This window comes from Microplitis mediator, chromosome 8 (genome assembly GCF_029852145.1).
Source record: "Microplitis mediator isolate UGA2020A chromosome 8, iyMicMedi2.1, whole genome shotgun sequence".
In the NCBI taxonomy this organism is placed as follows: Eukaryota; Metazoa; Arthropoda; class Insecta; order Hymenoptera; family Braconidae; genus Microplitis; species Microplitis mediator.
Window position 1 is genome coordinate 6,395,626 of NC_079976.1, and position 14,692 is coordinate 6,410,317.

Consider the following 14,692-nt stretch of genomic DNA (forward strand, 5'->3'; position numbering starts at 1 on the left):
GGGGAAGTCCCGAGATAATGGAATCCGAGTTAATGGAGTTCGATGGTATCTCGGAATTTTCCCTTAATCTTGACCCCCACTACCAGCTACGCTGTCTACTATCCGATGCTATATGTTCTTATGTGCCTGCGTATATTTGTGTGTCTTCATTCATGTAGATGTAACAGCGCATGCGTATAGTTCACTTTTTAAAGGAGAAGGGGCATCCGTTAACTCGGAAATTCCAAAAAATTTCCGCTCTTTTATAGGCTAACTATCCGAGTTAATGGAATTCAACTGTAGTAAGATTCCTAGATACAAATTTTATGACACTAACTTTTGTTGGACGATCTACTCACTCTGATCCTTGACCCGTTTTATTAAAACTAATCTATTGTTTAATATTCATAAATTGTTATATTTTTTGTTGTTGTTTATTAAAAGAATAAATCATTTCTAATGTCAACTTTGCATTAAGCAGTTTTTGTATTTCAGCATAAAAATAGACCGAAAAAAAATTTGAATCTACAAATTTTTATGTCAAAATTAAAAAATTAGTAAATGTGAATTTTGCTGTTTGTAATTTTTTTCACAGCCTAAAATTTATGTATTTTTTAATTTTATACTTCTAGTTAAAATTTATAATCCAGTAGCTCAAAAAACGTTTTTAATATCCCTAGTGTTGATTAATTTTGTTTCCGTAATGTCGGCAAAATTTTTTTGTCCTCAAGAAATTTAATTAAAGTTGTTGTTGATTGCTCTAGTGTTTGTTTTTCGGTATCTAAAACTAAATCAGGATTATTTGGTACCTGATAGTCTTGACCAATTCCCGTAAAACTATTAATTGTACCATCACGTGCTTTTTTGTAAAGTCCTTTAACGTCACGGGATTCGCAAACATCCAAAGATGCATTTATAAATATTTCAAAAAATTTTAATCCGACCTCCTGATGAAGTTTACGTGCCAGAAAACGATCATCACTAAAAGGTGATACAAAACTACAAATAGTTATATGACCACTGTCGGCGAATAATTTAGCGACTTCAGCAGATCTTCGTATATTTTCTTTCCGATCTTCTTTGCTGAAGTTTAAATTTTTATTGATTCCGGATCTCATATTATCGCCATCCAAACAATAAGCGGGAATACCGTTTTTTATTAAATAATTTTCTAGGTTAAATGCAATGGATGTTTTTCCAGCCCCAGAGAGTCCCGTTAGCCATAACGTGCAACCGCGGAATCCATCAAATTTACCAAATATTTTACCGCGCATTTCTCGGGATACAATTTTATTTTGTACTGTTACATTATTTGATCGATTAATCTGGAAAAATAAATTTAACATTAAATTAAAACGTAAGTTAAGGGCATTCTCAGACAGTGCCTCCCAATTTTTAAAAATATGCAATGACTCAACTGTCATAACCGTATTAAAATATTATTAATTAGGGGAAGGGGGGGCAAAAGGGGGTAGGGTAGGTAAAACGGGGTACCCCCAAAATTTGATAAAAAAAAATTTTATATTTTAAATGGTTTTTAAACATTCCAAAATCACTTCTGTAAATATAATTAAGCGTTACTTTGAATTTTTTTGGATAAACTTTTTCAAAAATCAATTGTCAGTTGAAAAATATTAATGACGTTTGTTTTATGATAAAAACTATTAAAAGTTTTGTTTCTTCTTTTGTATCCAATTAACATGTAAAATATAATTTTTCTTCATGTAAATTACTTTAAAAAAAATCCAACTTAATCGAATTCGTTTAAAATCCAGAATTTTTTTTTTTTACCTCTTTTAGGGGGTACCCCATTTTGCCCGCAAGAATGAAAAATTTTTTTTTTCAACGGTAACTGAAAATTTGTTCTATTTACTTTGAATATCATTAAAAAATAAAAGATTTAGCGTATTTGAGTCCTCGAAAATTTGGTATTTCCTTAAGTACCCCCTTTTGCCCCTCCCTCCCCTAATTGAAAAAAAATTAAAACCTTAATTGAAAAAAGGACAACGTAGTCGTAATTTCGTTGAGATATAGAATTTAAAAAAAAAATTACTTACAATTGATATCAATTGGGAGTTAAACGAAATTTGTTGAATAAATTTTAGCCAACAAAATTTAAAGATTCGAATTAAAAATTGACATGACGATTTTACTAAAATTAATTTAACGATTTTTGTTTAACTTCTAATTGATATGAAGTGTAAATAATTTTTTAAAAATCTATATATCGGCGAAATTACGACTACGTTGTCTTTTTTTCAATTAATGCTTTAATTTTTTTTTAATTAATTGATAAAAATTTGATACACTTATGACAGTTGAAAGTCATTGAAAATTTTTAAAAAGTGGAGGGCACTGTCTGAGAATGGCCTCAAGTTCTCAAAATAAGTGATTTATTTGTGGTAAAGAAAGGATCCAATTGCTGCAAATAAAGGTTAGTTATTGTGGTCCCAGTAAGAGAATAGACCTCGGAAATCGTCCCCACTACCGAACGTTTATAAACTGCGCATGCGTACAGAAAAGTGGGAGAACATTTAGCACATAAAACATCCAGAGTGGAAGTAAAAACTGACGACATCCGAAGTCCAATCTCTTGTTGGGATGACAATAGGCCATGAGCTTAAGTATCGCCAAAATTTCCGTTATTCGTCACAAATTTAATATCTTTACTACAAATATATCATTTACTTACCACAAATAAATGATATATTTCAGTAAAATTATAAAACTATTTAAAACAACTGTCATATTTAGTTGTACCAAATACATTTATTTGTCATTAAGAAATATTTTTAAAAAAGCCACAAATAAATTGATTTATTTGGGACCAATATTCCATTTTTTAGTGCAAGTGTACTCTCTCAAAATGAATCAGTAAAAAGCGTTCCAATCAGTGAATATTTACTGCATAAATAGCCCCAAGTATATCACTGATTAAATTTTTTAGCGGGAAGTTCAAAATGATTTAAAAAAAGAATCATTTTTTTAAAACTTTACTTGATATTGTCTCGATAGAGCCATGCAATAATTATTTAAATTATTTAATTACTTTACCTGATTATCATCGTCTTGCAAATAAACTCCCATTATTAATTAAAGTTTATAGTTAAAAATTATTTATTTGAATACTTAATAGAAAAGTTAATAAGTTAATGCGAATAATATTTTTATGAAACGGACAGCATGAGAGCACAGAGGAAACTGTTGAATGGGTAATAATATATGTAAGTATACATGACGATGTTGAATCACGAGAAAGTTAAAAGAAAGTTGTGTTTATTATATATCTATACATGTTGCAGTTATTTCACGCATGATGCAAATAACTTTATTATTAAATCATATCTTGTATTACTTTTACTTGAAAATTTACAGAATACTGACATTTATTATTTTTTTATATTAATAAAACTTACACTTATAAAAAATATGAGTATTTTTGGCAGGGGAATATTTATTGATTAAAAAATATGTTTCCTCATTCTTTGTTTTGTAAAATACCTAAGGGAAATGATGGCCATGAGGTAGTGAGTGATTCACTAGTTTATTGATTTTACTAAAATCTTGTAATAGACGAGGAATCATTTGTAGAAGTATTGTTATCCGGGGAATGGGTATCCCTAAATTGGGATGGTTCTTTTTGATGTAATCCTATCACTTCATTGATTATTTTGGCAGCCATTGTTGGTCCGGTTTGTTGAACCATTTTAGCGAATATACTATCTGGTTTTTTCAACAGTAGTTCGTAGGGGGTGTCGAACTCCTGTTGGGTAAATGACATTTGATAATTTAGCCTCGATTAGTAAATAAATAATAATTAAATGGGATTTGAGAAATGACTTACCGCAACGGAACCATCGTCCATAACTAGAACTCTGTCGCTGTTTATGATCGTATTTAATCGGTGAGCTATTGTTATAACGGTGCAGTCTGCGAATTTAGACCGAATTGCTCGCTGAATTAATGCATCAGTTCTGTCATACAAAAAAATAACAATCATGATAAATTATACAGTTTGCCGGAAATCCCTGTCACTAACAGCAAAAAGTTTATACGTACTGAGAATCGATATTGGCGGTGGCTTCATCGAGAACAAGAATACGATTGTTTCTTAACAGAGCTCGGGCGAGACAAATAAGTTGACGTTGACCGACACTGAAATTGGTTCCACCCTCGGTGACCCATTGATCGAGGGCCAAATCACTCAATTCAACTTCTCTCAAAGCATCCCAAATGTCTTTGTCGGTGTACTTGTCGAAGGGATCGAGATTATACCGCAAAGTTTCAGAAAATAAAACAGGCTCTTGTGGAATAATCGATATACTTGCTCGTAAGTCTTGAAGACCAATAGTTTTCGTGTCAATGTCATCAATTATTATTTGCCCCTGGAGTCCATCATCTACAAGTCGGAAGAGGGCTGATATCAATGAAGACTTTCCAGCACCAGTTCTTCCGACAACTCCCACTTTCCAGCCCGGCTCTATCATCAGGTCAATATTCTGGTTAACAATAAAAGTATCTTATGAACACACTATCAATTTCTAGTATAAATAAAGAAAAGTAGTCATTTTCATACCTTCAAAACAGGAGGATCACCTTCTTTGTAAGAGAGGTACACATTTTTCCACTGCATCCGTCCTTTTGACGGCCAGTTTGTTGGCAACGGCTTCGACGACTCTATTGGACCCTCTTTTGGTAGATCAGTATACTGAATAATTCTTTCAACTGCCGTCATTTGCGATTGTACTTCCGTAGCTTGCTTTACTCCATATTGTAGCATACCCGTCAATGATAATGACTGAGATATCGCTAAGCCAACTGACGCTCCAAAAGTGTTCTCTGACAAAATTTTCAAGTTCAATCTCCACATTGACCGCCCTCAACACAATCATATCATTATATGAACGTAAAATACAAATTCTTACCAGGGTCGATCAGGATCAATGAAAAACTTAAAATAGCAATAAAAATACTAGTAATCAAGTCGATACTAAAACCATACGCTGATCCAGTTCCTATCAATAAATACCATGCTCCGGAATTAATATCTTGGTATTCATCGAACTTATTGCGTAACATAACTTCGACATCTTTACCCCGACTGCGGATTGTCGACAAGCCATTCAACGTTGTATTGACATGTGTGTACACAGGACTCTTTGCTGTAAGCCATTAAGCCGATCATGCAAAATTACAATTATTATTACATACAACTTGTCACAATAAATATATGCAGAACATTCTTACTTGTTCCCTCCAATCGCTTGGCATCCTGAGCAGTGATCAGGTAGTAAACAGTCACTAAATAAAACACGAAACCCGCAATCACAGTAAGAATGATCATCCAGGGATTGACAATAATGATATTGATGATAGTGCCAACACAATCAAAAAGTATCAGAAAGGCTTGAAGCATAAATGGCAGAAGCAATTCATCCATTGCGCCAACGTCTTTCGAGAATCTGTTCAATAGTCTACCTAAGATTGAATATAATCCAAAATAACTTTGATTTTATCTGTGAGCAAGTATAGTCAATGTTTTCCCTATCAAAAAAATCCATATGGGAATCTAGTCTAGATTCCTATGTGAGTTCCCACATGGCGTTTTCGGATGGATTCCCATATAGTTTTCTATAGGAATATTAATCTGTTGTTTTATTTATATACCCGCGTCAATAGACGATAGACAGAAATTTGACACTCCGGATTCTATAGAAATTACTTATATAGAAGCCCAGATTCCGATAAAAATTTCCCACAGAGAAATCCATACATCCAAGTTCCGATATGGGAATTCAGGTGCTTAGTTCCCTATGTGAGTTTTCTACATGAGGATCTAGGTGCCCAATTCCCTATGAGAAGTTCGTACATAGGAATCCAGTTACCCATAGTTTTCTATGTGAATTTTTCATATGGGAACCCAGATACCCATGGTTTCTTACGTGGAATCTTACATAAAATCATACACTTCTATGTTAATTCCTATGAATTCTTACATAAACCCATACTTTTCTTTATGGATTCCTACACTGAAAAAAATAATCGCTAGCTGCTAGTGATTATTTTCTGTAGCAGCTAGCGATTAAAAATCGTTAGCTGCAAGCGATTTTTTCGCTAGCCGCTAGCGTTTTTTTCGTTAGTAGGCAGCAATTAGAAATAGCTAGCCGGAAGCGATTTTTTCGCTAGCTGCTAACGATTTTTTCGCTCTCACACTGACTCAAAAGTACACCGTGCTAGCTACTAGCAAAAAATCGTTAGCAGCTAGCGAAAAAATCACTTCCGGCTGGCTGTTTTAATCGCTGCCTGCTAACGAAAAAACGCTAGCGGCTAGAGAAAAAATCGCTTCCAGTAAGCGATATTTAATCGCTACTTGCTAGCGAAAATATCGCTAGCTGCTAAAGGAAATAATTGCTAGCAGCTAGCGATTATTTTTTTCGGTGTATGCAATCCCACATGAATTCTTTTGATAGGGTCTATATCATTGGATGATAGTTACCAGAAGGGTTTGTATTGAAGAAGTACATGGTCGCTTGGAGAATATTAGTGAACATTAGATTATGGAGCTTTCGTGCTGCTCTCATCCCAATGAATATAAGACAGTGGCACCTTAATATCGATAGCACAATGAAAACGATCAGCAGTGCCACATAAATGTAGATCGCAGTTGCGGCAGGCAGCAGCCCGTCACTGTCGAGAAACTTAGAGAATACTGTGTTATTCACGAAGGCCTTTGATTCATCCCCAAAGTTGTGGCATACACTGCCCGTGGCATGAATGCAAGGCCTGAATGTTTCCAATGCAGTCCAGTAAGTCATCCACTGGTCGACACCAATAGACGCAGCTTGGGTTACAATAAATATTACGACAAGCAGAATGACGCCAATGATTCCACCACCTTCTCGAAAATAACGAAAGTAAACCTCTTTGGAAATGAACCCTGTGCCTAAAACTTCATCGGGAATTTCATTTTTTGAATCAGCGTCTTCATACTTTTCAATTGCAGTCTGTAGGATAAATTGCATTGGCATTAATGAGACTTAATAGGAAAATATTTATTGAAAATTACTGACAGATCGGTGACTGTCTTGAGATCGAATAGAAACTTGAGACTCTCTTCTGGCCTCTCGAATGAAAGGACTCTTTTTTTGGGCACTTGGAATAACGTCCACTTCTTCAGTTGCGTTCTTTTTATCAGTATTCAAACTGTTGAGCATATTTATGAATTCCGAATTAGACTCAGCCAAAGCATCAAAAGTTCCATGATGCTTTATAGTTCCCTAATGAACAAAGAAAATTTAGCAAGGGCTATTAGTGTCTTTACAATTGGTATTATGTGGATAAATAGTTACGCGTTCCAGCTCGACAATAGTGTCAGCTTGTTTGAGATAATTTAGCTGATGAGTAACGAGAATCCGTGTTTTGCCTTTCAAATAGCCAAGAATGCAATCCTGGAAGAGACGTCGAGCGACACGCGCATCTACGGCACTGAGGGGATCATCTAGTAGGTATAAGTCTGCTGGTCTGTAAATTGCCCTGGCCAAATTTACTCTCGCTCGTTGACCACCAGACAGTGAAGCTCCGCGTTCTCCAACGATTGTCATGTCACCATTGGGCAGTTGTTTAAAGTCTCGCAGTAATGAACAAACTTTCGTTACCTACAATCATCATTAACAATCACCATAAAGACAATGATCAACAATCATACTGAAAAAAACAAAGAAATTATTTGTAACCAACTTCTTCATAACGCGTTTTGTCATAATCCAGCCCAAAGAGGATATTCTCTCTCACAGTTCCCGTAAATAGCCACGGATCTTGACTTGCATACGATATTTTCATCTCTGGATTGTCCTGTATAAATCCAGATTTAGATCTGGCATCAGCTGACTCTCCACGAGGGAACTGAAAGAGCCCAACTGTTCCCGCACCAACTGGCAGCTCCTGCAGCAGCAAATTAAGCAAAGAACTTTTTCCCGAACCAACTGGACCTACAAGAGTACAAAGTTCTCCGCCGTTGATCTTCAGCGTCACGTCACAAAGTGTCGGAGGTAACTGCCCAAATTTCCAATTGGCTGAAACCTTATTCAGTTCAACAACTACTGCTTCAGGAATGGATTTTTTCTCTTTCTCAACATCAACTTCCGACATCTTAGACCCATTGACATCTAAACAAGCTTTCGTACTCTCAGTAACTTCTTCAAGCAGCAAGAATTCCTGTGATAATTCAAATTTCATGCAATTCAATATTATATAGAAGGTATACAGTGATCACGATTTATACCTGAATCCTCTTAATAGCGACAATTGATTGAATTAGTATAATTATCGCCATCGGATAACAAAGCGCCATATGTATTTGGAGATTATTGTAATAAACAGCAATTTGAAACGTAACCCGCGGATCTAACAAATTCCCATCATACATAAATGTCACCAGCGTTGCAAAAACCATTATCTTCTGACTAATTCCCGATAAAATTGAATACATCCCCCTTACATTATTCGAACGGTGTATTTGTTTTATTTCATTCAGCCGAGTTAGTGTGACAATTTTGTTGAAAGGTTTTTCCCACGCATACATTTTGACTACCTGTTAAATTGAAAATTCAATTACCATAAGTCTTCATCTACTGAATATCATCATTGTACCTGAATACCAGCAATCAATTCACTCATTAGTTGGACACGTCTATCAGTCAATTTGGCCGTTAAATTTCTAAGCTTTCCAGTGATTTTTCCAACATAGCTTTGCATTGGAATTGTTATTATGAACAACACTCCATACCCAACGAGTGTATAAATTCCAATATTACGCCAAATTATATATCCGACCACAAAAATCTGGTAATGATTCAAAAATATTTTCCCTTAATTCAAATGTGAAAAATGAATCATATATTGCCAAATATGAAAATTAGCCGTCTATGCAACATATATGATCTATATTATTATTAAATGAAGTACGAAATGACGTATGGATCAATTATCGGTGGATGAATTACCGCTCGGACTAATTGTCGTTAGGATCAATTGTCCACGGATCATTTGTCGCTGGGATCAATTGTCAGGTAATCGATCTATATATGAAGCATACAAGCCGAATTTTTATATATTTTCCGTATATGGATCAGATATCGCGTGCCAAATGCCAAAAGGGCGTATTACAGCAGTTAGATAGGGTTCCATGCCAAAAGGGCGTATAAAAAAAGTTTTTTTTTCCATTCTTTTTAGAATCGCTTGAAACGTAAAGATCTGCAGAAAATAGTAGTTTATCTATCGAGTGCGATCGTGTTTAAGATGCGAGTGTGATGATTAGTGCCCGAGCCGAAGGCGAGGGTACCAACACACGAGCAGTCCAGTTTTTTGTGACAGATATTTGAAATTTACTACATTTAGTGCCTATAAATGGCAGGTTATAAATCCGCGTTTATTTATTTGGTAAGATTGTTTTGAGTATTTGTTGAAAATTAGAGAGAAGGCGGTAAGTGGACGAATTAAAATGATGATAATATTTGTCACAAGATGGTTCGTTAAGTTATTTCAATATTTTTTGGTCGTTTGCTATCGCACATGTAACCAAAAAATATTTTTTGATCCGATGATGATGCCACTATTAGAACGATTAGGTATCTTTTTTACCAGCTGTATCTTATCTAATATTTTTAGCTGCCGGCCAATGTAATTAAAATAATCATCAACTTTAATTTCTAATCAACTAGGAAATTCCCAAATAATTAATAATTATAAGCTAGAGATAATAAAGTTCAATATTCGTTCTTATATTCAACGCCATGCGGAGCGTATGGTGGAGAGCTAGTATTTGAGACATACGCCCTTTTGGCTTTGGAAATTTTTTTTTTATTTTTAGGCTTAGAACATGTTTACAAAACGATTGGCACCAAAAAAAAAAGTTATACGCCCTTTTGGTTCTTCAAAGCCAAAAGGGCGTATAATTTTCATACGCCCTTTCGGCATTTGGCACGCGATATAATTTATTGTTCATAAGCAGTTACAACATTTTAATGCCTAAGGCTAAATTACGCTGGACTTACTTGGAGGGGCGTTATCCAAAGAAAATTGATAAACAATGGAAGCAAATCGAAACGGCTGACATCATTACTAAGAAGATTTATCACCTGACCAGCTGGAGTTTTATCCAATGCAGGTTTACTTAATTTCAAACTTTTTCGATAAATCAACGAGCAGCAGGCAACTCGGAATCTCATTCCTATTATAAGACTATAGTAATTAAGTTGATGCATTGTAAATGTCAGTAACAGCGCAACACTGGTCAGTGCACCAGCATAACCGAGTGCTGAATTTTTAGTTGTTGAATTATTATTATTAACATCGAAATACTGTATTATCCAGTTTTGAATTATTGGTTGTAAGTTAAACAAAATAACATTTAGTATCATTTGAAATATACCAAATATTAAAAGTTGCAGACCAAATGACCTGAGAATCGCTCGTAGTAAACTTGGTTTAGATTGGTTACTACTAAGTTCATCATTTTTTTTGTCATTACTATCATTGTTTTCCAGTTTCTTCAATTCCTTATTCCATTCTCTAGAGTAAAATCATTACTTCTTATTAATCCTATAATAAAATTTAGATGAAATATATGTGGAGCCAAACTATTCGTAACGCGATTGGTCGAAAGCAAAAAAATATATGCAAACGACACAAGAATATATATTAAAATAAATATATGAAAAACGACACGCGCGCGCGAAACACGTACGCTAGTTTTACATAAATAACATGATGTTCGCTCTTTTCGCGCCTCGTACAACGAGAACGACATAGTTCCGCAAGTTTAAAATTTCGGAAAAATACCTACTATGAACTATAGACACTTATAAAAAATGCTAACTATTAACATCATGCGACAGGGAATGATTACCATATTGTATGTGATAATTATTATCATGCTTTTATGTTAACTGTTCGTTTCTTGGATAGTAATATTTTCTATTGCTAATAGTAATACACTGTAAAAAGAGAGGTGTTAAAAATGGACTCATTTTAACACTGCGTACGGTTAATATTAAATTATACCGGTGTAGGCGGTGCTAAAATACCGGTGTTAAATCGGTGTAAAAAAAATTCCACGTATAGAAATTAAAAAAAAATCTGTCTATCGGTTGACCCTGCCAGCCCCACAACTTCCCGCTGTTTACGAGCTCCTTGAACTCGAAAACGTTGTTGTGAATACATTTTCGAGATCTTCGAGCTTTCATCGGAACTTTCATTCTTTAGCAATTTCGCTGCAACTCTGACTTAACATTGATGAATAGTAGACATATTGGTTGTGAATTGCTGCGGACCGTTTCTACAGATTTTCGTAAGTTTTTAAAAAGAATTTTAAGCAAGACTCGATAAAATTTTTGGCAAGTATACTTATGCAAGTCATTTTCTTCAACTCTTGTTCAGATCCACCGTGAGAAACTTGCTTAAGACAATGCTTCTAGCGTATGAAGCCTAGAGGAAAATTGATCATATACGAAGCATATATGGATCACACATGAAGTATGTATGAAAATTGGCGATATATGAAGCATATATTTATTATATTTGCTCTATATATGTCATCTATAGATCATAAACGCTCCAGATTTTGACCATATATAGAGTATCGATTAAAATTGGCCACATACAAACCATATATTAATAACATATATGAAGCACATATGGATCATATTTTTGTTTGTTTTTTTTTATATATGATCATGTATGCTCTAAATTTCAATCGTATATGAAGTATAGATGAAAATTGGCCATATGTGCGGCATATATGAATCATATTTGCTCTATATATCGAATTTATGAATCATATATACCCACATCTATGGTAAATTTTCATATATGATTTCTTTTTTACGTGACAATCACCTGTCATACGAATTTATATTGCATTGGAAATGATTAAGTACTGTTATGATATATTAACTCACAATTAAAATACATCATATTTATTAAATGTAGTAACAAAATCTAAAAAACTGCTTTTACTCTTCCGTCCCCTTAAATTTGGTACGTAATTTAAGTACAACCCCTCAGTATTACAGACAATCTAACAATCGGAACAGGAAATTTATTTTTTTAAATTAAGAGTCTTTTAAGATGTCTATGCAAAGTATTTAAATTAAATATTTTAAGTTTATTTGCTCGAAATTATGACTAAAACTAAATTAAAAAAGGGGGTGTTGAATTCACTCAGCGAGCAAAAAAAAATGAATACCATTAAATAATAATCATAGAAGAGAATAAAAATAAATACCGTTCCAAATTGTCTGTCAGTGTCTCCGATTTATCAGAAGCTAACGGAGTGTAAAGATCATCTGCCGTAATTCCATCTCGGGCTCCTTTCTTAAATAATGTAATAGTCCACCTATCGACAGAACATTAAGCAGTAATAAATAAAACAACTCGAGAATATATATATATATATATATATATATATATATATATATATATATATATATATATATATATATATATATATATACGTAATACTATATCACAAACCAAAAAAATAAACGGCTGATGAGATTAGCCTTCTCAATAGGATTTCTTATCAACTGTTTCACTGTAATTTTTTCCATGTCTGCAATCCTCGAGCCGACTGTCAGCTCAATGATTTACTTTTATCTGTACTTAAAAATAAGTCACTCACTTATTTCACGCGATCCTCATCACTGACTTTATTGCCGACAATTAAAGACTTTTAACTTCCTCTACAAACTCTTATATATTTAAAAAAACCATATTTAGAATTTCATAATATCTAAGAAATACTTGATTAGCATAACCGGTCAATGTAATACTCGAGTTGAAAATTATAAAATTAAGGTCTAAAAATATTATTCGGCATTGACGATGGAATGTCTAAACAAAGACTGACGAAAGATTCATCTATTATAATTTATTAAGCTTTAGAATTATCATGCAAATAAATCCTATTGTAAAACGGTATCTTGATAGATACAACGACTAATAAAAAATATTTTATTGCGTCAATTGAAGTAAAATCAAGTTAATGCTAGTGTGACTGTAAATATAACAAATTGAGATACGCTAGATGATTGTGTAATAGCTGAATAGGTTTGAAGAATTTCATTCATTAAATTTAATTGTTTGATTTATTAGAGCCAATAATACATATATATTAGTATATTTATTTAAAGTTGTTGAGTATTGGTAATTTAAAAACTATTGTAGCCAATAATTTATTTCTAATAAAACGATATCGTTAGAAATAATTAATCGCAAGAAATAAATTTAGAGGTTTTAATAATTATGCGGTTATATATGAGTATTTTTTAAGTGAAAGACGAGCTAGATAATTTACAATGATTATAACACGGAGAAAAATTTTCGCTCTAAACCTACCAATTTTTAGTTTGTTATTAGTTTCAAAATATAAATATTTGTTAAAACATTTATATTTGTTTTGATCGGTATATGGAGAGAATTTTATGGTAAAAGTTACCATCAAGTTATAGTACAATTTTTAAACTGAATTATATGATTGATAATGTCAATTAAATTATTAAATAAACAACCTAAATGGTAGTATCTACCATCTATATGGTAAAGTTTACAATTATTTATGATAACCAGAAATTATAACTGTTATTATCTTAAATAATTACTACTATTATAAAAAATCGTAATTCTTAATAACCTGATAGTAATGGTTACTATCAGCCTAAATAATGATGACCATCTAAGCTAATAAAAAATTAATATGTAAACGTTACAGTCTGACGCTTGTCTATGTGTAATTTGTTTAACTAGGGAAGTGATTAATTTCACACACACACACACACACACACACACACACACACACACACACACACACACACACACACACACACACACACACACACACACACACACACACACACACACACACACACATACACATACACACACACACACACACACACACACATACCTACTCACGTACACATGCACGCACGGGTGCGAACACATGTGCATACACACGGGTGCGCACACTCGCTCGCACACATGCACACACACGCGCACACTTACCCGCGCACACACACCTGCGCGAACACATGTACACACGCACGTACACATGTACACACATGCGAGCGCATTCGTGTACACACGCATTCTTAGTTAAGAATTTTTACAACTTTGAATGGTAGGAGTTACCATCTTCTATTGTAACAATTATAATTTTTAATAATTACAATTAGCATCTTCGATAGTAACTGTTTCCATCATCAATTGTAACTGTTATCATTTTCAATTGTAATACTGATCATTATAACCACTGAAAAATGTTATTACCATCTAAGATAGTTAAAATTAAAATTTTTGTATTGTAGGTACAATAATTAATTTTTCTCCATGTACTTGTAATTTGATAGTAATTAAAAGGCACATCCGATCTTATTCGATGTAAAAATATTTATTGATAATATTTCGATGGTTCCATGCACCAGCATCTTCAGACCAAATCTATAATGTTTTACAATTTATAATATGTTTTACAATAGTAATTTTTTAATTCGTAGTATTAAGTTGCTAATTTTAATTATTCTACTTACATTTCTAGATCGAAAGAAAAATATTATTTTTCATAACTATTTTATATAAATTGAACATATATTTTTTTGAACATATAGGGGAGGGTGGGGCAGAGCGGCCCCCCTAAGCCAATTATTATTTTTTGTGG

At 33.4% G+C, this 14,692-nt stretch overlaps 2 protein-coding genes across 3 annotated transcripts; both read right to left on the bottom strand.

The window, feature by feature from the left end:
* Nucleotides 1-12: 12 nt before the first annotated feature.
* LOC130673650 (bifunctional 3'-phosphoadenosine 5'-phosphosulfate synthase 2-like) lies at nucleotides 13-3,156 on the bottom strand. Its single transcript, XM_057478760.1, has 2 exons — nucleotides 3,034-3,156; nucleotides 13-1,304 (listed from the first exon to the last, which is right to left on the bottom strand). Exons 1-2 carry the CDS (start codon nucleotides 3,064-3,066, stop codon nucleotides 666-668), a joined length of 672 nt encoding a protein of 223 aa, XP_057334743.1. The 5' UTR covers nucleotides 3,067-3,156; the 3' UTR covers nucleotides 13-665.
* A 12-nt stretch (nucleotides 3,157-3,168) lies between these two features.
* On the bottom strand, nucleotides 3,169-12,884 carry LOC130673649 (ATP-binding cassette sub-family C member 4-like). 2 transcript variants are annotated; one of them, XM_057478758.1, is made up of 15 exons: nucleotides 12,511-12,884; nucleotides 12,263-12,373; nucleotides 10,032-10,548; nucleotides 8,629-8,820; nucleotides 8,261-8,569; nucleotides 7,717-8,193; nucleotides 7,329-7,634; nucleotides 7,050-7,256; nucleotides 6,476-6,983; nucleotides 5,227-5,457; nucleotides 4,905-5,141; nucleotides 4,556-4,818; nucleotides 4,039-4,478; nucleotides 3,824-3,953; nucleotides 3,169-3,742 (listed from the first exon to the last, which is right to left on the bottom strand). In XM_057478758.1, the coding sequence occupies exons 1-15, from the start codon at nucleotides 12,585-12,587 to the stop codon at nucleotides 3,536-3,538; spliced, it is 4,212 nt and encodes a 1,403-aa protein (XP_057334741.1). In that variant the 5' UTR covers nucleotides 12,588-12,884; the 3' UTR covers nucleotides 3,169-3,535. The 2 variants fall into 2 exon arrangements, with proteins under 2 accessions (XP_057334741.1, XP_057334742.1); XM_057478759.1 differs by lacking the exons at nucleotides 10,032-10,548; nucleotides 12,511-12,884 and having other exon boundaries at nucleotides 3,171-3,742; nucleotides 12,263-12,369.
* Between the last annotated feature and the right edge of the window lie 1,808 nt (nucleotides 12,885-14,692).

Coding starts and splice junctions, on each gene's coding strand:
- LOC130673650 (XM_057478760.1), bottom strand. CDS start 3,066: ATGGGAGTTTATTTGCAAGACGATGATAATCAG. Junction 1,305..3,033: donor TGCAAGACGATGATAATCAG/GTAAAGTAATTA, acceptor TTATTTTTCCAG/ATTAATCGATCAAATAATGT.
- LOC130673649 (XM_057478758.1), bottom strand. CDS start 12,587: ATGGAAAAAATTACAGTGAAACAGTTGATAAGAAATCCTATTGAGAAG. Junction 8,821..10,031: donor TTTGGATAACGCCCCTCCAA/GTAAGTCCAGCG, acceptor AATCATTACCAG/ATTTTTGTGGTCGGATATAT. Junction 5,142..5,226: donor CAAGCGATTGGAGGGAACAA/GTAAGAATGTTC, acceptor AATGGCTTACAG/CAAAGAGTCCTGTGTACACA.